Source organism: Thamnophis elegans, chromosome 17 (assembly GCF_009769535.1).
Source record: "Thamnophis elegans isolate rThaEle1 chromosome 17, rThaEle1.pri, whole genome shotgun sequence".
In the NCBI taxonomy this organism is placed as follows: domain Eukaryota; kingdom Metazoa; phylum Chordata; class Lepidosauria; order Squamata; family Colubridae; genus Thamnophis; species Thamnophis elegans.
Window position 1 is genome coordinate 3,489,139 of NC_045557.1, and position 24,136 is coordinate 3,513,274.

A 24,136-nucleotide genomic window follows, 5' to 3' on the forward strand; every position below is an offset into this window, starting at 1 on the left:
TACATTAAAGAAAGAAACAGTCACTAATCCTGGTTGCGCTGGAGGAGAGGTAAATCCGAATGGACTTCCTTAGAATGAGTTAAACAGGGTCACGGTGCAGGATTACAGGTAGTCCTCAACTTATGACTGGCTACTTAGCAAGCATGAGAAGTTCCGACGGACCTACCTGGGGAGCTGGATTCAACCTTCTGACGGTCGGGTCCCCCCATGGTGACACAGTTATGGTTACATGACTGTGTTTTGCAACGGTTTTGCTGAAAACTAGTAACGACTTCCAGTTTTCGGCAAAAAACTTCGGCCTGGGTTCACTTAAGGACCACAGTGTTTGTTTAATGACCATGGCATTCGCTTAGCGACTTCTGCACCAAGATCCTGAGCGAGGGGACAATGGGTTGTAACTTGAGGTCCACCTGTATCCAAGTTTTCTCTTGGAACCTACTCACATCGGAGGGGTAGACCTTGGTGCTGGATTTATCGAAAACTTCGACTGTGATGGTATATGCCCGCTTCACTTCTAAGACCCATCGGTTCCCCGGCTGGACCGTGAAGCCTGCAACGATGGAACGAGGAGAGGCTGAAGACGACGCCTTTCTATCCGGAAGTCTTCTTTCAGGTCAGAGAACGGACAAATGCCTTCTAGACCAGGGTTTCTCATTTTAAGATGAGTGGGCTTCAAATCCCAGAATGAGCAGAATTAGCATGCTGCTGGGGGATTCTGGGAGTTGAAGTCCGTCCATCTTAACGCAAGACGGCTGGAGATTCTGGGAGTTGAAGTCCACCTTTCTTAATGCAGGTTGGCTGGGGAATTCTGGGGGTTGACGTCCATCCCTCTTGAAATGACCAAGGTTGAGAAACACGGTTCTAGATGGAGCCACTGGAGGCTGAGCGTTCTTACCCAGAAATCCTGGTTCTACCACGTAAATGGTGCAGTTCGGAAGGCCTAGCGATCCTCGCATGTGGATGTCTGAAGGCGCACGTAAGGAATTCAACTTTTTCCCCCTTTTTTTTGCAACTGAAATGGAGATTCACGGCTAAGCCAAGGATCTCCAGATCCCCCTGGAAGGGTAGGCTCAATGCAAAGGGGAAAGGATTGGATGAAGGGGCTTACTCACAAGGAGAGTGCCATTTGCCCTTCACCACACTAAGTAAGTAAGTAAGTAAGTAAGTAAGTAAGTAAGTAAGTAAGTAAGTACTTAAGTAAATAAGTGATAGATAGATATAGATAGATAGATAGATAGATAGATAGATAGATAGATAGATAGATAGATAGATAGATAGATAGATAGATGATATAGATAGATGATAGATAGATAGATAGATGATATAGATAGATGATAGATAGATAGATAGATAGATAGATAGATAGATAGATAGATAGATAGATAGATAGATAGATAGATGATAGATAGATAGATGATAGATAGATAGAGATAGATGATAGATGATAGATGATAGATGATAGATGATAGATGATAGATATAGATAGATGATAGATAGATGATAGATAGATGATAAATGATAGATAGATAGATAGATAGATAGATAGATAGATAGATAGATAGATGATAGATAGATAGATGATAGATAGATAGAGATAGATGATAGATGATAGATGATAGATGATAGATAGATGATAAATGATAGATAGATAGATAGATAGATAGATAGAGAAAGATAGATAGATATAGATAAGATAGATAGATAGATAGATGATAGATGATAGATAGATAGATGATAGAGATGATAGAAATGATAGATGATAGATAGATAAATAGATAAATAGATAGATGATAGATGATAGATAGATAGATGATAGAGATGATAGAAATGATAGATGATAGATAGATAAATAGATAGATAGATAGATGTATGATATAGATGATAGATAGAAAGATAGATGATAGATGATAGATATAATGATATAGATAGAAAGATAGATAGAAAGAAAGATAGATAGAAAGAGATGATAGATAGATAGATAGATAGATAGATAGATAGATAGATAGATAGATAGATAGATAGATAAGGGAGGGAGGGAGGGAGGGCCAGAGATCATGAGAATTACCTCCAGTGACCCCTAGCAAAAGATACTCTTATGGACAAAGGCCAGATTCACCTGGCCCAGCTGGAGGGCGGTGACCGTGGCTGTACTTGTGTCCAGTTGGGCCACCGGGAGAAAAAGAAACCCGTTTGGCGCCTTCACTTCATCCTGCAGTTCCAGCTCGTAGTGCTCCAGAGGTAGTTCGACCTCTGCAGGGGAAAAAAAGGGGGGGGGGGTTGGAGAACATTCTAGCAACATTGGCAGACGTGCTGTTTCCCCCACCCAACCACCCAAGCCAGTTGTGTTAGAAATCGGACCCAGTCCCAGCTTCAAAACTACTTCGTTCGGGTGGGATCTGCTGGAGATGTTCTCTAGGGCCATTGTGGACGTCAACTCCCAGAATTCCTCAGTGGAGGGACGCTGGCTGGGGAATTCTGGGAGTCGAAGTCCCACAGACCATCAAAAGTCTCTAAAGTTGGAAATCGTTGCTCTATCAAACACTCCTGCTCAGCGTATTCCCCACAAACAGGGCTCCTAGGATGGGTTTTAACCATGGCTTAACAGACAAACCACGCCTGGCTAAGAAGCTGCCTTAAGCTGGTGGAGTGAAGACCGCCACGTTTTTTTTAATAGCATTCATTGAATTTTCTAACATTTAAAAGACAAAAGAGAAACCCCAAATTTACACTTGTAAGAGCTTTTCCATATTGGTATCCATCTCCTTCGTAACAATCTTATTTACCAAAAATCCTACCTCCGTATCATTATCCTAAGTTGTATGCTTATTTAAAAACACTCTTGTGTATTTTACCGTGTGTACCTTAAGTTTTATGCTTACTCTCAAGCCAGGAATACTATCCACTCCAAATTTGATAGTTTCTTCCCTCTCCTTCATTTCCATAGACAGCCTATCCATCTCTGCGCATTCATAGATTTTCCTTCTTATAAATCGGGTCTGGGGGGGGGTAGTATCTGTTTGTTTCCAATTCTGTGCTAAAACGATTCTGCTTGCGGTTAATGTGTGTAGTATTATGTATTGTCATTTCTTTCCTCTCCTTTTTCCCATCAAAGGTTCCCAGGAGGAACAATTCCGGCTTCAACTCTATATTCAGTTATCTCTTCGAATCACTTTCTTATCTTACGCCGATATCTTCTAAACATGGGGAAGGTCCACCACGCGTGGTAGAACGTTCCCTGCTTATAAGCAGCTTTTGAGCATCTCCTCCAAATCCCCAGGAAAGCAGCTCTCCACGGATTCCAGATGTCCCTCACTCGCCCTGAACAAGCTTTGCGGTTCACCAAACAGGCCAAAAACAAGACGGGGTGGGGTGGCGGTGGGGTGTTGACCCCCCCATCTGCTTTGCTGCCGAAATGCAACTTTGGAAGGGAAGGGGGGGGGGAGGAAGCAGCGGCCTACCTGTGATCTTTCCCTGAACTATTTTGCCAACTCTGTACTTGATATAAGCTCCCACTAGCAGGAAGACATCGTAGGAAGGCATAAGGAAAATATTCTCCAGAACCAAGAGGCGCACCAAGGCTGCGGCAACTTTCTGGGCGAGGGGAGGGGAGGGGGGGGGAGAGGAACAAAGCAGAGACTTGAGATGGGGCTTCTCAGCCCCCACCATTCGGTTCGGGGGAAATGGGCAGAGATGTCAAGCGCAGCCTCGATTTAACCAAGGGGTTCCGTCCCTGGCTGGCCCTGCCTTGCCACTGACACCCCCGCCCCCGCCGCCCCCCCAGGGCCCTCCTCTGCCTTACCCACCTTGTAAACAGACTCCTCGATTCGGACCTTGATGACGGCCACCCCGGTTTTTATTCCCGAGACCAAAATCCTGTCACCCTGTTTCTCCTCCTTTTCCATCTGGACGATGTAGTCGGGTGGGGAATATTCCGCCTCCGAGTATTTTAAAATCCTGGAGAAGAAGGGGAAAAAACCAACAATTCCAGGTTTCAAGGAAGACAAAAGGCACAGCTCCTGCAATCAATTGAACGTATGTCCATCCATCCATCCATCCATCCCTCTCTTTCTCTCTATATCTATCTTTATATCCATCTATCCGTTCTACCTACCTACTTACATTATCTATCATCTATCTATCTATCTATCTATCTATCTATCTATCTATCTATCTATCTATCATCTATCTATCCATCCATCCATCCATCCCTCTATATATATATTTATCTTAATATCCATCCATCCGCTCTACCTACTCTATCATCTATATCTATCTATATCTATATCTATCTATCATCTATCTATCTATCTATCCATCCATCCATGCATCCATCCATCCAGCCAGCCACACATTCTCCCATCTCTTTCTCTGTCTCCATCCATCCATCCATCCATCCATCCATCCATCCATCCATCCATCTACATTTTCCCCCCTCTCCATCCATCCATCCATCCATCCATCTACATTTTCCCCCCTCTCTCCATCCATCCATCCCTCCATCCATCTACACATTCTCCCCCCTCTCTCTGTCTCTCTCTGTCCATCCATCCATCCATCCATCCATCCATCCATCCATCCACCTCCAACATGTTTGCTCACAAATGGGACTCAAATTTATCCTGGTTTAAGAGGCATTTTGTTCCCAGGATCATAGGCATCTCATAACAAAAGATGTGTCTCTTTTTTTTATTAATATTTTTTCTATAGTATAGTCTTTATTGTCACTGTACAAGATAAATACAACGAATTTTTTTTTAACTATCTATTACTAAGACTTTTTTAAACCTGTCTCTGCTTTTGGGCTCCTCCCCATTATATCAGAGAATCATTTTCCCCTCAAAGCTCAGGATCTCGCCGGACCTTATTTTCTTGGAGAGCTCCAGGTTTTCCATCTCGTCGTCCTTGGCAACGCTCCACTCAAACTCCAGGCCTTCCAAGCTGCTGAAGGTGTTCCCTGTAGAGAGAGGAAGACGAGGAAAGGCTCGTGGCCATCGTAGACGGGATGACTGTCCGGTATTCCGAGTCCCGAGCGGCTGGATTTTTAAGAAAAACCCCTGCATTCCGCCACAAAGGTGGAGTAGATTTTTCCCCTCCTGGTACCCAAAGCACCACAATGAAGGTAAAATGGTCTTCCAGAGAGAGAGAGAGAAAGACACGACTGAAAAGATACATTTATCGGGCTCTGCCCGATTCAGACGACGGGGAAAGGTGGATTACAGAAAGGATTTGGATGATAAATCTCTGGATTAAGCACCTTCGGCATCTAATGCTCTGACGCTCAGCTCCAAGGGAGAATCTTCCACGTAGATCTCCCGAGTCCGGGAGACGATTTCAACCTGCTCGATCAGATCCACGATAATGTCACAACGGAGCAAGTGGCCGGTCACTGGGGGGGAAAAAACAACAACCACGACGTTTCTGCCAGCCAGCAAAAAAACAGGGTGAAGTCCACCTGACAAACCTTGCCTTAATCGTCTCGAATCTCATCTTGGAACGTTTAATCTTTAAGAGAATCTGAAAGAAAGCAGATTGGTGCTGTGGCCTGCTAGCAGCCAGAGGAGGTGGCAGCAGATTCAGACAGTGGGGAGGGTTGGGGAGGAACGTGGGCCAGTCCTGGAGTCTGGGGAAGGCTCTGATGTGGGTTCTGTGTCGAAGGCAGAGAGGGGACCAGAGACGTATAACAGTTATCAGCTGCCTTCGGAGTCAGGCATCACTGAGGCAGAAGAACAGCTGGAGCCTGTTCCCAGTGTGCGCATGCGCAGAGCTGCCAGATGAAGGGAAGAGCTAAAGAACAGGAGTGGACTTGGGAGTTAAGGCCACAAGTGGACGGTGAATGGCCCCTCCCAGAGGAAGTAAAAGAGGAGCGAAAGGGGAGTGGAGTTTGCAGAGACAATAAGGGGGAGAGATCTGTCCCTGACTTCTTGCCAAATATTCTCTGCTACAGTATGGAATTTGGAACCCCTCCATCCAGGCAGAGCCGAAGAAGCTTCCTGGGTGAGAAGTGAAATGTCTTCAAAGGGAGTGGTAGAGGGAGAGGGGAAGTAGGGTAGAGGGGAATGATGGAGGGAAGATGGAAAGTTGGAGGGGGGCGAAAGAAAGGGTGTATGGAGGGTCGAAGAGGTACATTGGGTTTCTATTTTGGGGGGTATTATTGACAAGAGGAATGGCTGTGTTTATTATTTAATGTTATATGGCCCCGGTTGTGCACAGTATATATGTGACTGTACAAAAATGAACATGGAAAATAAAAACACATTTACTACGAAATGTCTTCAAAGAAAAAAATCCCACAAGGCCCAGTTACCTCTTGAAAAAAAAAGGCACCTTTGGGACTAAGGAGAGATTAGACAGTCAATGGTCAGGAATGATATAGGGGTCTCCTGCTTGAGCAGGCGGCTGGACTAGAAGACCTCCAAGGTCCCTTTCGAGCTCTATTCTGATTCCACTTCCATTTTTCCTGCCTCTGAACTGCTAAAGATCCCAACTGGAGAGCTGGCTGGGAAAGGCCTTCTTTCAGAAGAAATGAAAGCACACACACACACAAAACACACACACACACACACACACACACCATCCCTCTCTGATCTTGGAAAAACCACAGCCGAAGCTAAACGTCGCTGACAGCGAGCGTCCATTAATTGCTTTGAATGCCCAGCAGGGGTCGCTGGACACAATGGCAAACCGATCCCATCAGCCAGTCGGGCTGGCAACTGGCCACCTCTCTGAGAAAGGGCTGGGGAAAGCAGCAAATCCGGTGGGGGGGATCTTTTAATTTTATTTTTTCCAAACTTAAAATAACGTTGCAGAGTCTGCGATGAGGATCTCGGAAGTTCCAAGGACCAAAGAGCCTCATGAGAAGCCGTACACGCAGTCCTCGATTTGGGGACGGGGTCGGAGTTACAACGGCGCTAAGTTGACCTGCGAGTGTTTTTCCACACTTAACAACCGTTGCAGCATCGTTGCAGGTCACGCAATTTGTTAGTTTGTATTGATTTAAAGGTGGTTTTATACTCTGTAAGCTGCCTTGAGTCTCCATGGGCGCATAGGCGAAATGTAAATGGAATAAATAATAAATGATGATAATAATTCAGCTTCCTGCCTTCACCTACCTAGCTCCTCTGCTATGATCACACTGGCTAGCTTTGTGGCCTGCAGAGACCGGGCGGTCAGCAACGCCTTCTGCGAGCAGGCGGTCCCGTTCTCGTATATCGGATCGAGGGTGACCATGTCATGGCGGGTGGAAGACCTATAGGGCACAGCAGGCGATGTTCAGAATTCCTTCTTTTCATACCAGCTTCGCTACAACCAGTAACCCCTCATCCTCCCGCCGCATCCCTTAGAATGGAGGCAGCAGCATTTGAGACTGGGTGATGGTATATGTGCTAATCATTCCCGACTCTAGGGGGCGCTGCTCATCTCCGTTTCAAAGCCGAAGAGCCAGCGCTGTCCGAAGACATCTCCGTGGTCATGTGGCCGGCATGACTCAACGCCGAAGGCGCACGGAACGCTCTTCCCTTCCCACCAAAGGTGGTCCCTATTTTTCTACTTGCATTTTTATGTGCTTTCGAACTGCTAGGTTGGCAGAAGCTGGGACAAGGAACGGGAGCTCACTCCGTTACACAGTGCTAGGGATTCGAACTGCCAAACTTTCTGATCGATAAGCTCAGCGTCTTAGTCACTGAGCCACCGTGTCCCTATACGGCAGTCAAAAGAGGAGTTGCTGTCTGTCTCCTCTCCGCTACTCCTCCCTCGTATAAAAGAGGATGAAATTTATGGAAGAAATAAAACTGGGCTTCTTCAAACATTTTTTAAAGGAATGAAGACAGATTCAGGTAATGTTCCGTGGCCAAATTCCACTTAGCAATTAACCCACCAACCTCAACTAATTCTAATGTGATCAGGCTTGCTAAATTTTGGCAATACAGGTTTCGTTTCCAATCTTGGATGAATTAGCAATAGCGGTATAGGGGGGGGGGTGATTTATTCATAACAATGTTTCTTTAATCCTGGATGCATTAGCAATGGTGGTGGATTTCCCCCCCAATTCTGGATGAAAACATTTTTCCAATTCTGGATGAATTTGCCATAGCAGTCATTTCCCCCCTGCCAATTCTGGATGAATTATTAATACTTTTTCAATCTTGGATTAAGTGTTTTTTTCCCCCAATTCTGAATGAATTAACAATAGTAGATTCCTCCCCCCCCCCCCATTCTAGATGAGGTATTAATATTTTTTCTATCTTGGGTATTTTTCCAGTTCTGGATGACTTAGCTATGGTAGTAATTTTTTTTCCAATTCTGGACGAATTATTAATACTTTTTCAATCTTGGATTAACCCCCCCCCCCCCAATTCTGACTGAATTATCAATAGGTTTTTTTTAATTCTGGGTTTTATTAATACTTTTTCAATTTTGGGTTAAGTCCCCCCCCCAAAATCCTGAATGAATTAACAATAGTCTTTAAAAAAATCTGGATGAATTAATACTTTTTTCAATCGTGGATTAAATCCCCCCCAATTCTGAATGAATTAACAAGATTTTTGTCAATTCTGGATGAATTCTTAATACTTTTTAAACCTTGGATGTTTTTCCAGTTCTGAATACACTTAAAATAGCAGGTCTTTTTTTTTTCCAATTCTGAATTATTTCCCCCCGTTTTTGATTAGTTAGCAATAGATCTTTTGTTATTATTATTTCAAATTCTGGCTGTAATAGCAACAGCATCGCTGTCCTCCTACTTCCGGGTCTTCGCCCCACCCCATTTCGTGACGTCATCCACTCCACCCGTTTCCGCCCCTCCCTCCCGCGGGGCCCCGCCCCCTCACCAAGAATAACAACCACCCTCAGCGCCCAGCACGAAGGGCACCCGCGTATCCCGGCTGAAGGGCAACAACACTTTCGGCACATTCAGCTTATAGGCTCCCGCTGGCCCCGCCAGAAGCGCCACGGCGAGGAGGAAAAGCGGAGGCGGCGGAGTCCGACCCGGCCGGGAAACCGCCCACATCTTCGAAAGGAGCCCGGCCGCGGCTTCCAAAATGGCGGCCTGAAAGCGTTGGTCCTCGCCCGCGCGTGTTGCCCTTGCGCGCATGCGCCGCCTCGCCGCGTTCCAGCCTCGCGCTTTCATGTCCTCTCCCGTGTGCGCTTGCGCGCTCTCGCCTGTTCTAAAGCGTGGGAAGAAGAGACGCTTCCTCGCGTTTGCGCCTGCGCGGACCTGTTATGTATTTATTTTGTTTGTGACGTATTTATTTATTTACACGGAGTTTGAATTATTCAATTATTGGATTTCTCGACAAAAGAGCGAGGAGAAAGGCTTGGCGGAACGTGAGCGGCCATCTCTGAGGTGCAATACCACAAGTGACCACAGAGGGCAGCTAAGGACACCCTAAACTCCGGGTTTTGCTGCCATCTAGCGGCGGTGCCAAGACTTGCAATGCAAACCAAAAAAAATTCAATGCAATATGTGGCCATTCTAGAAATTTTTGCTGTGCAAAGTCATGGAGAGCTAACCCTAAGTGGAATTTTCACTCCATTACGCAGCGCTGTGAGTTCGATCCTAGGCAGAGGCAGATATTTCTCTCCCTCTGGGCACAATGAGAATATATCTGCTGAATATAACTCCGCACTGGTGACAGAGAGGCATCCGGCCAGAAAATACAGTGTTAGCTTCATTCAGTTGCTCAGACTCCAACCCGCAAGGGATTATGGGGTTGTTAAATGGAGATGATTGCAGCTCATACGATTAAAAACAAAATTCGGATGTTTGGTGACTGACTCATTTATGACTGTTGTGATCTCCCGACAACAGGGAAAGCCGGTTTTGCTTTGCTGCCCTCTTACTATTTTAACCACCGCGGCGATCCACTTAACAACTGCCTCAAGATAGGTTGCAAAACGGGGGAATCACTTAGATGTCTCCACAAAAGACACTTTGGGCTCAGCCGTGGTTGTATTTCGAGGATTACCCGTACTGAACAGCCCCACCCACCAGTAAAAACACTAGTAAAAACAAATCACCAAGCGGCAGAGGGAATGTTTCTGTTTATTATTATTCCAAAAAAAAGACAATAAAAGATTGAAGCATTTTTTTTTTAGTATCAAAACACTTGATATAATTTCCTCATTCCTCCCTCCCTCTCCCCCCCCCCACCTCAAATACATACACCGGCTCTAAAAAGCCATGGCAGCGTATACAGTATTCTTCCTATGACACCCCAAAGGCCTATACAGATATGCATTTAAAAAAAAATTAACTTTTAGGGGGATCAAATTTCGAGAGTACGGAGGCGTCCCCCGTACATCAAGACAGAACGATCAGCTCCCTGGCTAGAAGTGGTACAGGGGAGGCAAAAATCCCCCCTCGTATTCAAGAGCACCCCAAAAAGTTACAATCCTACCCCCCCCCAAAAAAAAAACCTTCGCGCGGATCACCAAGTACCCAGAAACTTAAACCTAAGTGGGAAGAAAACATGGGTTATTCGGATATAGTGTTTTCCCCGAAGTGTCAGAAAAAAATGCAGGAAAGAAAAGAGCGAAGGAGCTTAAGAACGATTTATATGGGTTTAAAGAAAAGGAAACTTTAAATTAAAAAAAAAACCACGCACGGAGCCCCGATTATGTTTTTCTTTTCTTATTTTTAAACACAGTGCTCTTCCCCCCCCCACAGCTGGAAAAAGGTTATAAAAACACGGATTAAAACAGCAGCGGACAAAGCACAAACCTCAGCCCAACTTATTTCCTTAAAAAGCCGAATTTAAATATCCCCCCCCCAAAAAAAAAAATGGGAAAAAGGGGAGAGGCAAGAGGAAAGGCTTTTTCCTTGCGGAAGCGAACGTTAGTCCCCCGTTAGTGGACACCGCAAAAGCTTTTGCTGGTTGTTTCGGACCAACGATGGGATTTCGGATTATTCATTCGATCGACCGCTCCATCGGATCGTGGGGGGAGGCTCATCCGATTCAGAAGGGCAAACAAAACAGTACATTGATTTAAAAGCTGCATGCTTTCGGGGGTCGGCCACTGAGGGGTGAAAATACTTTGTGATTGGGGGGGGGGGGCGTTAACCTGAAACACACATCGGCCACGTAATAATTTCAACGCCTTAAATTTCACGCCTTCCAGTCGCTCGCTCCCTTTAAATTCTTCCAATGGGGGCTGCCTCTTTTTCCTTCCTTCCGGCTGAAAATTTAAGGAATGTCTCGGTGGGCAAGGAAGAAAAAAAAAAAAGAAAAACACAGCAGAGGTGTTTTTTTTTTTAAAACTAAATTGGTCCCCCCAAATATCAAGAATGTAATTTATGACTTTTTTTCCCCCTTGGGAGGGTTAGAGGTCAACTTTCTGGTTGTTATCATTTTTTTCCCTTGGGAGAAAAAAACAAAACGAACAGAGTTGAACCCGCGTGGAGAATGGCTGCTCGGGGGGGGGGGGGGCGTAGGTTGAAGAGAAAGGGTGGGAGGGGGCTGCCGTTGCCTCGGGTCTTTTTTTTTTTACATGTCGTTCAGATCAAGGAGGGTCTGGTCCAACATCCTTTGCGTGCAGAGATGCTCCTCTTTGGTACATTTCAGCTTATCTGCAAAGAAGGACAGGAAATGTTAACGGTGCTCCGAAATTTGCTGCATTTATTTCCACCACCACCACCCAAAAAATAGGTGCACACACACTCCCCGGCATTGCCATGCTGCCACGCAAAGCTTCGATCGGCGTGGATTGTGCTTCTGCGTTGCTCCCCCCTCCCCACAGCTCCCACCGGGACGGTTCTCTCATTTCATACCACGTTTCCCCCAAAATAAAACAGGGTCTTATTTTCTTTTGACCTTCAAAACTATTGGTGTTATTTTTGGGGTCTTATTATTTTTGAGGTGCAGGAGGCGGCGAGCGTGGTCGCCTCACGGCTGCTGCTGTGTTGCAATATTTTCGGGGAGGGCTTATTTTAGCGCATGTGCTCAAAAAGCCTGATTGGGCTTATTATTATCCGGAGAGGTCTTATTTTGGGGGAAAACCGGGTATATATAAATAACCCTGTGCGGTTGTTGTTTGCCGTTGTGCCCACTGGCCATCCGTTTTGCCGAAAGATAAGCAGAGCTTCGTGCGGTGTGAGCTGGGGGGGGGGGGGAAACCCATGAAACTCGACTCGCGTAACTTTCCCCCGCCAATTTCTGCCGCGGGCTGAACTGAAGTTTACGGAAACGGCTCGTCCAAAACACTTCAATCTTGACCCTTTTAAAGGAGAAGATTTGTAGCTCAGGGTAAAAACGAGGAGTCCTTGGTGCGCGCTGGTTTTCTTAACAGTCGTTTCACGACGCAAACTAGGTAACCTCAACACTACCAGCCCTGATGATGTTCCCTCATCGGGTCGTGAAACGTCTGCAAGAAAAACACCCAGCTCGGAGAGTCCCAATCCTTTCCGTTTTTTCTTGCCGCATGTTGCAAGGTTCAGTTCTTGGTTTCAAAGACAGGTGAAGTCCGGAAGTCTGATTCCAAATCTGGAAGCACAACGGGACAATTTCTGGGCTGGGAGGACACACAAGCATCGCACATGTGGCTCCGGTGACAAAATGACAACGTTTGACCTGGTGATGGTTTAGCTCGTACGTTTTCCTGCCTTGCAGGGAAGAGATGCACAGATTTGGGGGGTGGGGTGGGGGGGTTTGAAGGTCTGGGAGCCAAGAAAGTTGCGAGCCTCGCAAAATAATAATAATAATAGGGAAAAATGCAGCGGAGAGTCTCAGGATAACATGCAGAGCGAAGGATCCGTTTTGAAAGATGCCCCGCCTTGTAAATCCCAAATCAAAACCATCCAGTGCCTTCCCTGGGGAAGCAAACGGAGGTTCATTAACACACACACACCCCACAAGAACGCCCACATCAGGCTGGGGCAACAGTGTCACCCTGGCCAGATTGTGGCTGGTTCGTTTTAAATTCTCATTTTTGGCAGGGATGCCGATCCTTCAAAGTTGAGAGGAGCCCGAGAAAGCGTGAACGGCCCGCAATTCTCCCCCCAAAGTTTAGCTGACAAAGATTAGAACTCAGATCTTCCATTTCCAGGTCAAAGTCTCCCCCCTTCCGCCCCCCCTCGGTGACCAAAGCTGGAAAGCTTGCTGTGCAAAGCAGAAAGGGCTAGGATTTGGAAAGGAGGGGAGGAATATATTCTCCGGTATTTTCCAACTATCAGCAGGGAGGGAAACACCATTCGGAGTCCGTTTCCAGGCCAAACAACCATCAGCCAGAATTGAAAACAGCCTTTTATTAAAGCAACAAAGGATATATATATTTTCCCAGTGCAAAAAAAATAAAAATAAAACATGCTTCCTATACAAACTAGATGCCTCTGGCCGTTTCCAGCTTCCGCATCATCGGCCGGATGGAGCCACGGATCATCCTTGTGTTGTGGCCTGCTAGCGGCCACTGGAGCTGGCAGCAGAGTCAGACAGTGAGGAGGGTTGGGGAGGAACATGGGCCAGTCCTGGAGTCTGGGGAAGGCTCTGTGTCGGAGGCAGAGAGGGGGCCAGGGCCGTATGCCAGTTATCAGCTGCCTTCGGAGTCGGACATCAGTGAGGCAGAAGAACAGCTGGAGCCTGTTCCCTGTGTGCGCATGCACAGAGTTGCCAGACACGAAGGGAACAGGAGCCAACTTGGGAGGAAGGCCACAGGTGGACGGTGAATGGCCCCTCCCAGAGGGAATAAAAGAGGAGCCACAGGGGAGTGGAGTTTGCAGGAGACAATTAGTTCGCTTCATTGGTTCGGGACTCTCCAAGAGACTCCTGGCCAAGTTCTGCAGATGTCAACCTGGCAGCTCTCCAAGCCAGATAAGGTCTGTGACCGTAAATCCTCCCTCGAAAGACTTTGCTGGATGTGAATGAGCAGAATTCACAGTCAATTAATAAAAAGGGGTTTTTTGTCGGGATAAGGAGTTGGCTTCATGTTCTTGGGAAGCCTCGATCAGAATACCTTGCCCATCAGCCAAATGCCAGGGGGTTGAGATACCTCCCCAAAGGTGTGTCTGTGTGTGTGTGTTTTCCCTGTCTCTCAGACATCGGGTTTAAAAATGATTGGCAGTCCAAGAAATAAGGAGACCTCAGGCGTGTAACAAGCGGGCCAGTGATTTTTTTTTTTATTATTGATAACACAGGAAAAGGAAAGTTTAGGAAAACCGCAGACAAGGTGACCCATGCAAAAACGAGATTACGGATAAATCGGAAAACGCGGAAGAGATTTTTATAGAAGTGGGGGGGGGAGTGGAGAATTCGAAGGCAGCAATATAAGGGGGCGGGGGGGGACGAGAAAGGCCTTTATCAGCGTCTCTCTGCACCCCAGGAAAAGAAAATTAAACCGTTTTCTCAAAGCACACAAACTCTTAACTTTCGTGGCGTTTGGTTTACAATTGGCTGCGCGACTTTAAAGCTTAGAAAAACGTGGCGGTGAAGTGTGGAAACGTGGAAGGCGATCGGCTGAAAAGCATTGAATGGCCTCGGGAGAAAACGGGGGCTTTGCCTTCACAGAGGCGGGTTCCCTCCCCCCCACACCCTCCCCGTTTAGCCTGCAGCCACCCCGGGAACTCAGTCCCCCCCCCAAAAAAAACAATTTAAATTAAATTGGTGGATCGTGTTGTTTTTTCTCGTTTGTTTGGTCAATCGCACAGATTATGCAGAGTTAACTTCAGCTCCTTCGCCAGCAGCCGATTTTTGTCGAGCTGGCTGGAGAGACGATCTGCGGCCGCGCGGAAAGGAAGGAGGCGAGATTAGGGGAGAAAAAAGGGGGAGGGAGGAAGAGAATGAGAAGAGAGAAAGAGGGGAGGAAAAAAGAAAGAAAGAAAAGGGAAGGTTAGTGGCTCCAGAGAGACGGCCCCCCTCCCCACCGAGGCTACCACTGCAAATAAATCAGGATTTGGAGTCCTTTTCCCCACCCCCACCCTCCAAAAAAAGGGTGGCTGGAGAGAGAAATATATATCTTATCGATCGGAATGATGGGAATGGTGTTGTGGATAAATGGAAATGCAGAACCGGCACCTATTCACAAGATTTAAGGTCCAATCAGCCGGGGATGCCTGCCAGTGAAGGAACAAGTACGGGCTGATAATAAACATCAGGAGACTGGTTTGAGGTCAGATGGTCTTGTTATGATGGGAGCTTGCCAATTTGAGGTTTGCAAGCCAATTCGGAGCTTCAGGCCAATTTGGAGTTTCAACCCAATTGGGAGTTTCAAGCCAATTCGGAGCTTGCAAGCCAATTCGGAGCTTCAGGCCAATTGGGAGTTTGCAAGCCAATTCGGAGCTTCAGGCCAATTTGAAGTTTGCAAGCCAATTCAGAGTTTCAAACCAATTCGGAGCTTCAAGCCAATTCGGAGTTTCAAGCCAATTCAGAGCTTCAGGACAATTCGGAGCTTCAAGCCAATTGGGAGTTTGTAAGCCAATTCGAAGCTTCAGGCCAATTTGAAGTTTGCAAGCCAATTCGGTGTTTGCAAGCCAATTCGGAGTTTCAAGTCAATTCAGAGCTTCAAGCCAATTTGGAACTTGCAAACCACAGACTTGCCTTTCTGTGTTTATGAACGGGATCCACAGGTTTATGGTGGGACGGGAACGACAGCCGATAATCCCCCCCCCACAAATTCGGGTTTTAGGCTTCGCCTACTGGCATGTCCAACCCACTTAAGGGTCAAATGAATTGGGGGGGGGGGGGCTTGACTGCGAACAGCAATCCCGATCATTATTTTTTTAAATTTTTCATATGGAAAACGAACGTTTAAAAGTGTTAAAATGCGCTAAGAATAATAACTAGGAGAATAATATACTTGTAAAGGTGTGTATATGAGACTAAAAATACCCCCCCCCAAATGTTTTAAATAAAACACCGGAAACCAGGAGGGAAAAAAACCTCCCTAATTGAAGTCGTTGTGACTGCAGGAAAGGGCTAGAATGGCTTTGCAGCCTCCCTCTAACCAGGAAATAGAGGGTTTTTTTGGGGGGGGCGGGGGGAGATTCCCGACGAAACAAACCACACACAAGCCAACATGAGTGCATTTTTGCTTATTTTCCAGTGACAAGTGATACAACGGGGGGGGAGAGGAGAAACCATGTTGTGTCCCAGGCACTACACAGCCGCAAACGCTTCCCAGCCGTGCCCCAAATCGGCGTCGCTCGTCTCTTCCAGCCGTAAGTGAGCAGAGAGGGGGGGGGGAGCTCCCTGCAGAGAAGAAACAGCCCCCCCCCCCCGAGTAAAGCCACCCCAGAAAAAGTCCGCTAAGGCCACAAGATCACGAAGGTGGTTGTGTTTCGGAGGCGTGCAAGACCGGACAGCCGTGCCCCCCCCCAGCCGGACGACACTTGTGCAAAGGATGAGCCTTCTCACCCTCGGTAATGGGGTGTACGTGAGATTTGGGGAGGGTGTGGGGGAGGGGGAGAGAAGGGGCAGGACTTGGAAGGAAGGAAGGTGGCTAAAGAGATAAATGGGAGGAAGGAAGGAAGGAAGGAAGGAAGGAAGGAAGGAAGGAAGATGGCTAGAGAGATAAATGTGAGGGAGGGAGGGAAGAAGGGAGGAAGATGGCTAGACAAATAGATGGGAAGGAAGGAAGATGGCTAGAGAGATAAATGGGAGGAGGGAGGGAGGGAAAGAAGGAAGAAAAGAAGGAAGATGGCTAGAGAGATAAATAGGACGAAGGGAGGGAGGGAGAAAGGAAGGAAGGAAGATGGCTAGAGAGATAAATAGGACGAAGGGAGGGAGGGAGAAAGGAAGGAAGGAAGATGGCTAGAGAGATAAATAGGAGGAAGGGAGGGAAGGAAGGAAGGAAGGAAAGAAGGAAGATGGCTAGAGAGATAAATGGGAGGAGGGAGGGAAGGAAGGAAAGGAAGGAAGATGGCTAGAGATAAATCGGAGGAGGGAGGGAAGAAGGGAGGGAGGAAGATGGCTAGACAAATAGCTGGGAAGGAAGGAAGGTGGCTAGAGAGATAAATGAAAGAAAGGAAGAGAGGGAGGAAGGAAGATGGCTAGATAAATAGATGGGAAGGAATATGGCTAGAGAGATAAATAGGAGGCGAAGGGAGGGAGGGAGGGAGGAAGGAAGGAATATGGCTAGATATAAATGGAAGAAAGGAAGAGAGGGAGAAAGATGGCTAGATAAATAGATGGGAAGGAAGGAAGGAAGGAGGGAGGGAGAGAAGGGAGGGAGGGAGGGAGGGAGGGAGGGAGGGAGGGAGGGAGGGAGGGAGGGAGGGAGGGAGGGAGGAAGGAAGGAAGGAAGGAAAGGACCCGGGTTAACTTTTTTTTTTATAAAAGGCAGACTTTGAAAGCTGCAGGCTGAGTCGCTAAGTGGAACATTGGAATCACCAGTTTTATCTGTTTGCAAGAGAGAAAGAGAGAGAGAGAGAGGGAGAAAAAACGAAGGTTTAGCTTTTGAGGAATTCTTGTGTGTGTGTGTGAATTGGAGCAGCAAGCAAGGGACGAGGCGAGCAGGAAAAAGGGACACAACCCTCGTGCTGCGACAATGGACGGGTGCAGTTAAGAGAAGCGAAGGGTCCAAGGAGGAGCCAAAACTCACACACAACCATGCCAACAACAACTCGGTGGAAGCGTCAAAAGATTTCCTCCAGGTTTCTGCCCAACGCCAAACAGGTGAAGAAGGAGAAGGATTAAAGACTCGAGTAAGCCACAACCGACCGGCATCACAACTTCGACAAAGTGACAACAAAATAAGGGTGGACCCTTTCAATGGGCCTGGGAATTGTGCACGGGACAGCGAGTTAGATAGCGGTGGTCACTCGAGGCACCCCGAGCATCGCTTGACCCCCCCAAAGCCCTGCGACACCACCACCCTCTCCGCCTTCTCACACCCCGATATACACACACACAGCATGCCCAACACAAGGCCAACACACAAGCCCCCTCCCCCCCCCATTCCAGCGCACTGCAAACGTCAATATTTACATGGAAGTCATATCATTGAGGGCATGGTCCAATTCCTCGCTTATGGCTTTGTATTTCAATTTCTGAGCATACAGTTCATCTAAAACAAATTGGGAGGAACGGGGGGGGGGGGGGAGATCATCAGAAGGGAGAACAGAGGGGGGGGGGCATCAGGAGTTCAAACCAGGTTGGTTTTCCTTGAGACGAGCTTGAAGGATAACTGCGATCCAACCGTTCAAGGGTTCTCGTTGTATACATGATGTAGCAATAGCAATAGCAGTTAGACTTATATACCGCTTCATGGGGTTTTCAGCCCTCTCTAAGCGGTTTACAGAGTCAGCATATCGCCCCCAACAACAATCCGGGTCCTCATTTCACCCACCTCGGAAGGATGGAAGGCTGAGTCAACCTTGAGCCGGTGAGATTAGAACCGCTGAACTGCAGATAACAGTCAGCTGTAGTGGCCTTCAGTACTGCACCCTAACCACTGCGCCACCTCGGCTATTATTATTATTATTGATGATGATGATCTTTTATTCGTTAAACATGAAACTCAAGTCAATTGAACATTCAAAAATGCAACATAAATACCACTGATTGAGGCTAATGGTTGATACGGGTTGCTGCCAGCATCCCAGGTATCAACCAAGATTATTATTATTGTTATTATTATTTTAATCTTTGGTGAGATTTGGGGCTGGTTGGTAGCTCAACAGCTCGAGTCCTAACCAAGGACCTAGGAACCGTTAAGGTAACGTCGGAGGACATAAGCTGTTCCAAGTAAGATGGTTTTTTTTGTAGCGTAAGAATGTTCAAGTCAGGTAAATTATTATTTATTATTATTATTATGTTAATCTTTGGTGTCGCCCCCCCCCCCAGGGGCCTAGGACGTCGTAACGTATTTTCGTAATATGCGTGCGGATCCAAGCAGTGCGGCTTTTTGCATTTGACGGATGGTGATTTTGTCAATTTTTAACTGTTTTAAATGTAATTCCAGTGCTTTTGGAATAGCACCCAGTGTGCCAATTACCACTGGAATTACCACTGCTGGTTTGTGCCATAGTCGTTGAATTTCAATTTTTAAGATCTGGTATTTTGCGATTTTTTCATGTTCCTTCTCGGCGACCCTGCTATCACCTGGTATTGCGATGTCTATGATTGTGACCTTATTTTTCTCAACCAGTGTAATGTCTGGTGTATTATGCGCCGGTATTTTGTCCGTTTGTATGCGGAAATCCCACAAGATCTTGACCATCTGATTTTCGGTGACTTTTTCAGGCTGATGTTCCCACCAGTTTGTTGCTGTTTTAATATTACAATTTTTGCACAAATTCCAATGGATCATTTGCGCTACTGAATTGTGCCGCAATTTATAATCAGTCTGCATGATTTTTTTTTACAGCAGCTGAGTAGGTGATCATGCTGAGTATGTGATATTATTATTATTATTGCAACAACAGAATTATATCACAGCGATCAGTTGTTTCACCGGAATTGGCATTGGTTACTAGTCGGGCCCTACCCAGGGGCCTAGGACGTCGTAACATATTTTCGTAATATGTGTGCAGATCCAAACACTGCGGCTTTTTGCATTTGACTGATGGTGATTTTGTCAAGTTTTAACTGTTTTAAATGTAATTCCAGTGCTTTTGGAATAGCACCCAGTGTGCCTATTATTATATTAATCTTTGGTGAGATTCACAGCCTTTGGAGCTGGTTGGTAACTCAACAGCTCGAGTCCTAACCAAGGACATAGGAACTGTTAAGGTAACTTATTATTATTATTATTTGGATTATTGATGATAATCATCAATGTGAAAGAGCCCTTTGGGGAAAAAACATGGCCTGGATGACTGAGGAACCTACCTTCCAAGTCATCGATGGTCTTCTCCAATTTGGCGACCGATCTCTCGGCAAACTCGGCACGGGTCTCGGCCTGCGAAAGGCAGGAGAAGAGGAATCAGACAACGTTCCCGGCTGAATCATGGGATGGTTTCAAAGCAAGGCGGGTAGAAAAGGTATCATGAGTAAGGGCAACAACGGAAAGGAAGGGAGATGAGGAGGGAAAGAAGAAAGGGCAAAGCAGAAAAAGTAAGGGTGGGGAATTAAGAGTAGGAGAGAGGGTAAGAAAGAGGAGAAAGGAGGAGGGATAGGGGAAAGAGAAGGAAGAAGAAAGAGGAAAGGAGAGGAGGAAAGAAGGATAAGAGAGTAGTGGGGAAAAGAGAGAAAAGAGGGAGAGTAGGAAAGGAGAAGAAGAGAGGAGGAGTGGGGCAAAGAGAGGGGAAGAGGAAGGACAGGAGGAAAGAAGAAGGATAAGAGAGGAGTGGGGGAAAGAGAGAAAAGAGGGAGAGGAGGGAAGAAGGAGAAGAGAGGAGTGGGGAAAAGAGAGGGGAAGGAGAGCAGGAAAGGAGGAGGAGAAGAGAGAGCGGAAAAAAGAAGAGAGGAGGAGCGGAGGAAAGAGAGGGGCAGAGGAAAGGAGGAAGGAGAGGAGGAAAGAAGAAGAGAGGAGGTGTGGGGCAAAGAGAGGGGAAGGAGAGCAGGAAAGGAGGAGAGAGAGTGGAAGAAAGAAGAAGGAGAAGAGAGGAGGAATGGGGGAAAGAGAGGGGAAGAAGAAAGGAGGAAGGAGAGGAGGAAAGAAGAAGGGAGGGAAGGGAGGTTGAGAAGAGAGAAGGAGCAAGGTTGTTGCAGAATAAGATGAAGACACGGGGTGGCAAGAAAGTGATATATCTATATCTATCTATCTATCTATCTATCTATCTATCATGAGTAAGGGCATAGGATAATCTAGATAGATAGATAGATAGATAGATAGATAGATAGATAGATAGATAGATAGATAGATAGATAGATAGATAGATATAAAATATATAATATCTATATTATTTATAGATATATATAAAGATCTTCCTAAGATGTTGTGGCAGTTGTGACCTCAAATAGCTGCCTACTTGAAAAAGGTGGAGAAGAAGTTTTAAGGGGATCCAAACAGTTCAAAGACCGTGAAATCGGAGGCTGGAGAAAAATTGGGAATCTCCCGGAAGCCTCTAACCAACACGCAAAGCCGAACAATTTCGATTTTGGCTTATTAGTAGGCTGGTTGTGTTTGGGTTTTACCTCTTCACCTCACATCTGTGCTTCAAGACGAAGATCCTGCCTCCGACACGGAATAACAGACTTGGAAGGGACCCTGGAGGTCTTCTAGTCCAATCCCCTGCTCAAGCAGGAGACCTTATGCCATTTCAGACCGAGGGAACGCCCAGCCTCTTCTTAAAAAAAGCCTCCACGCCCAACTTCTAGTGGCGAGCCGTCCCGCTGGTTAAATTGTCCTCACTGTCAGGAAGTTTCACCTCAGTCCTAGGTGGCTCTCCCCCAGCCCGATGCGTCACTCACCTCCTTGAGTTTGTCAGTCAAAATCTTGATCTCCTCTTCATATTTGTCCTCTTTTTGAGAATACTGGAGGGGGGGGAAAAAAAAGAGACACTCAAGAATCAAACTGTAATCAAGTTGGGCGACAGTAGCCATCATCCCTCAAAATTCAGGTTCCTGGTCATGGTACCGTAGAGACTTTACCGCCCAGCTAATTTGGAGGTTTTTTTTTAATTCTATGCCTTTCGGATAGAAATATGGAAATTTCAGCTGCTCTCTCAGCCCCCAATGAGGGGAACCAGATCCCCTTAATGACGGCATGTTAACAACCGCAGCAGTCAAAGTCGTAAATTGGGTGCAACTTCAGCCACGTAAATTGGGGTCATAGCTACAGGACTGCCTGTAACGCCTATAAACACGACCTGAAGGACTTCAAAAGGAAAAGGGAAAAAGAAAGAGGCTTAGGAATTTTATCGTTGTAGTTTTATCTTCTTAATATTGTAAGCTGTCCAGAATTACCGCGTGGTAAGATAGATATAGATATATATAGAGATAGATAGGGATAGATAGATAAGATAGATAGGTAGGTAGGTAGATATAGATAGACAGACAGACAGACAGACAGTTATGGATGGATGGATGGATGATAGATAGATGATAGATAGGTAAATAGTTATAGATGAATGAATGGGTGGATGATAGGTAGGTGATAGATAGATAGATAGATAGATAGATAGATAGATAGATAGATAGATAGATAAATAGATGATAGATAGATAGATGATAGATAGATAGATAGATAGATAGATAGATAGATAGATAGATAGATAGATAGATAGATGATAGATAGATAGATAGATGATAGATAGGTAGATATAGATGAATGAATGGGTGGATGATAGGTAGGTGATAGATAGATAGATAGATAGATAGATAGATAGATAGATAGATAGATAGACAGACAGATCGGTAGAGAGATAGATAGATGACAGATAGATAGATAGTTATAGATGGATGATGGATGATAGGTAGGTGATAGATAGATAGATAGATAGATAGATAGATAGATAGATAGATAGATAGATAGATAGGGATGGATGGATGGATGGATGGTAGATAGGTAGGTAGATAGATAGGTAGATGATAAATAGGTAGACCGATAGGTAGAGATACATAGATGGCTGGCTGGCTGGTAGATAGGTAGATAGATGATAAATAGGTAGATAAGATAAGATGATAGATAGGAAGACAGATCGGTAGAGAAATAGATAGATGGTAGATAGGTAGGTAGGTAGATAGATGATATGGAGGGAGGGAGGGAGGGGGAGAGAGAGAGAGAGAGAAAAAATATATAAAATAACTATGGGGTTAGAATTATGACAACCAAAATATAGGTTACACAATTAACCAACTGACCTCAGGGATGTTTTCTCAACAGACCCAAGACACCAACCTCCCCTCCCCCAAAAGCCACAGGGGGATTTCGTGATTTCATTTCTAACCATCCTCATCACATTTTTTTTTTTAAATTTCAGAGCCAGAGGGGGGGGGGAGGACCACCCTACCTTCTCCCGCCTGAGCCTCAAGAGACTTGAGGTTGTTGGTAACGTTCTTCAGCTCCTCTTCAAATTCTGAACATTTACTGTGCGTGTCGCGGAAGGCGGAAAAAGAAAAGATGGGGAGAGGGGGTAAAGAAGAAGAAGAAAGGGACAGAGAGGGAAGGACGGACAGAGGAGAGAGAGAAAGAAAGAGAAGTGAATCTTTGAGCTGGGGAGGGGGCAGGGGGGGGGGCGAGATGTTGATGGTATCTTTGGCACCCGGTGGAATTTTCACCCAGCCTATCAAATGTGATGTTTTTATTTTTATTATTTTTGGCATTCTCAGAAATAAAAACAGCCTAGGGATATTTTTAAACCCCCAATTTGCGTTGAGGTTTGAGAGTTCAGGAACTCAGGTGACCCTGAGGGGAAGATTTAAACCACCAAATGGCCTCAAGAGTCTCTAAATGGATGTATGCATAATTTTGTTTTTTATCTGGCCGTGTTTATGTCGTGTAAAATCGGAGAGTTGTGTGCAATGAAATTTTATTTTTAATGTCTGTGCGATTAGTGTACATTCAAAGTGACAATAAGTTTATTCTAATTCCAATCCTAATTCGAATCTATTCCTTATTCTATTCTTTCTATTCTATTTTATATTTTATTCTATTTTATTCTCAATTCTGTTATATTCTATATTCTTCTGTATTCTTTCTATTCTATATTCTCTTCTCTATTCTATTTTACATTCTCTTCTCTATTCTGTTATGTTCTGTATTCTCTATCCTATCCTCTATCCTATCCTCTATCCTATTCTACTCGTCTACATTCTTTCAATTCTCTATTCTATTCTCTCTTCTCTATTTTATATCTTCTCTATTCTATTTTATATTCTATTCTATTCTTTATTCTCTATTCTATTTTCTATAGTTATATTCTATATTCTTCGCTAGTCTTTCTATTCTATATTCTCTTCTCTATTCTATTTTACATTCTCTATTCTGTTATGTTCTATATTCTCTATCCTATCCTTATCCTATTCTAGTCTATATTCTTTCAATTCTCTATTCTATTCTCTCTTCTCTTCTCTATTTATATCTTCTCTTCTCTATTCTATTTTATATTCTATTCTATTCTTTATTCTCTATTGTTATGTTCTATATTCTTCTATATTCTTTCTATTCTATATTCTCTTCTCTATTCTATTTTACATTCTCTTCTCTATTCTGTTATGTTCTATATTCTCTATCCTATCCTCTATTCTATACTTATATCCTATTCTACTCTATATTCTTTCTATTGTCTTGTCTTCTCTATTTATATCCTCTTATATTCTTATATTCT

The 24,136-nt window shown here is 45.3% G+C and overlaps 2 protein-coding genes across 2 annotated transcripts in view; both read right to left on the minus strand.

Annotated features, from left to right (window-relative positions):
• The window catches only part of LOC116519785 (nuclear pore membrane glycoprotein 210-like), a 34,213-nt gene extending 25,082 nt beyond the window's left edge, over window positions 1–9,131 (minus strand). The window contains exons 1-9 of the mRNA XM_032233824.1: window positions 8,826–9,131; window positions 7,110–7,246; window positions 5,255–5,386; window positions 4,861–4,954; window positions 3,804–3,954; window positions 3,459–3,591; window positions 2,092–2,250; window positions 896–964; window positions 444–550 (exon numbers count right to left, since the gene is read on the minus strand). Coding sequence (XP_032089715.1) covers window positions 444–550; window positions 896–964; window positions 2,092–2,250; window positions 3,459–3,591; window positions 3,804–3,954; window positions 4,861–4,954; window positions 5,255–5,386; window positions 7,110–7,246; window positions 8,826–9,124 — 1,281 coding nt within the window. The 5' untranslated portion in view covers window positions 9,125–9,131. The remainder of the gene's footprint in view (window positions 1–443; window positions 551–895; window positions 965–2,091; window positions 2,251–3,458; window positions 3,592–3,803; window positions 3,955–4,860; window positions 4,955–5,254; window positions 5,387–7,109; window positions 7,247–8,825) is intronic.
• Window positions 9,132–10,494: 1,363 nt separating this feature from the next.
• On the minus strand, window positions 10,495–21,410 carry LOC116520106 (tropomyosin alpha-3 chain-like). The gene is made up of 3 exons (XM_032234259.1): window positions 21,279–21,410; window positions 19,755–19,824; window positions 10,495–11,563 (listed from the first exon to the last, which is right to left on the minus strand). The coding sequence occupies exons 1-3, from the start codon at window positions 21,408–21,410 to the stop codon at window positions 11,481–11,483; spliced, it is 285 nt and encodes a 94-aa protein (XP_032090150.1). The 3' UTR covers window positions 10,495–11,480.
• Between the last annotated feature and the right edge of the window lie 2,726 nt (window positions 21,411–24,136).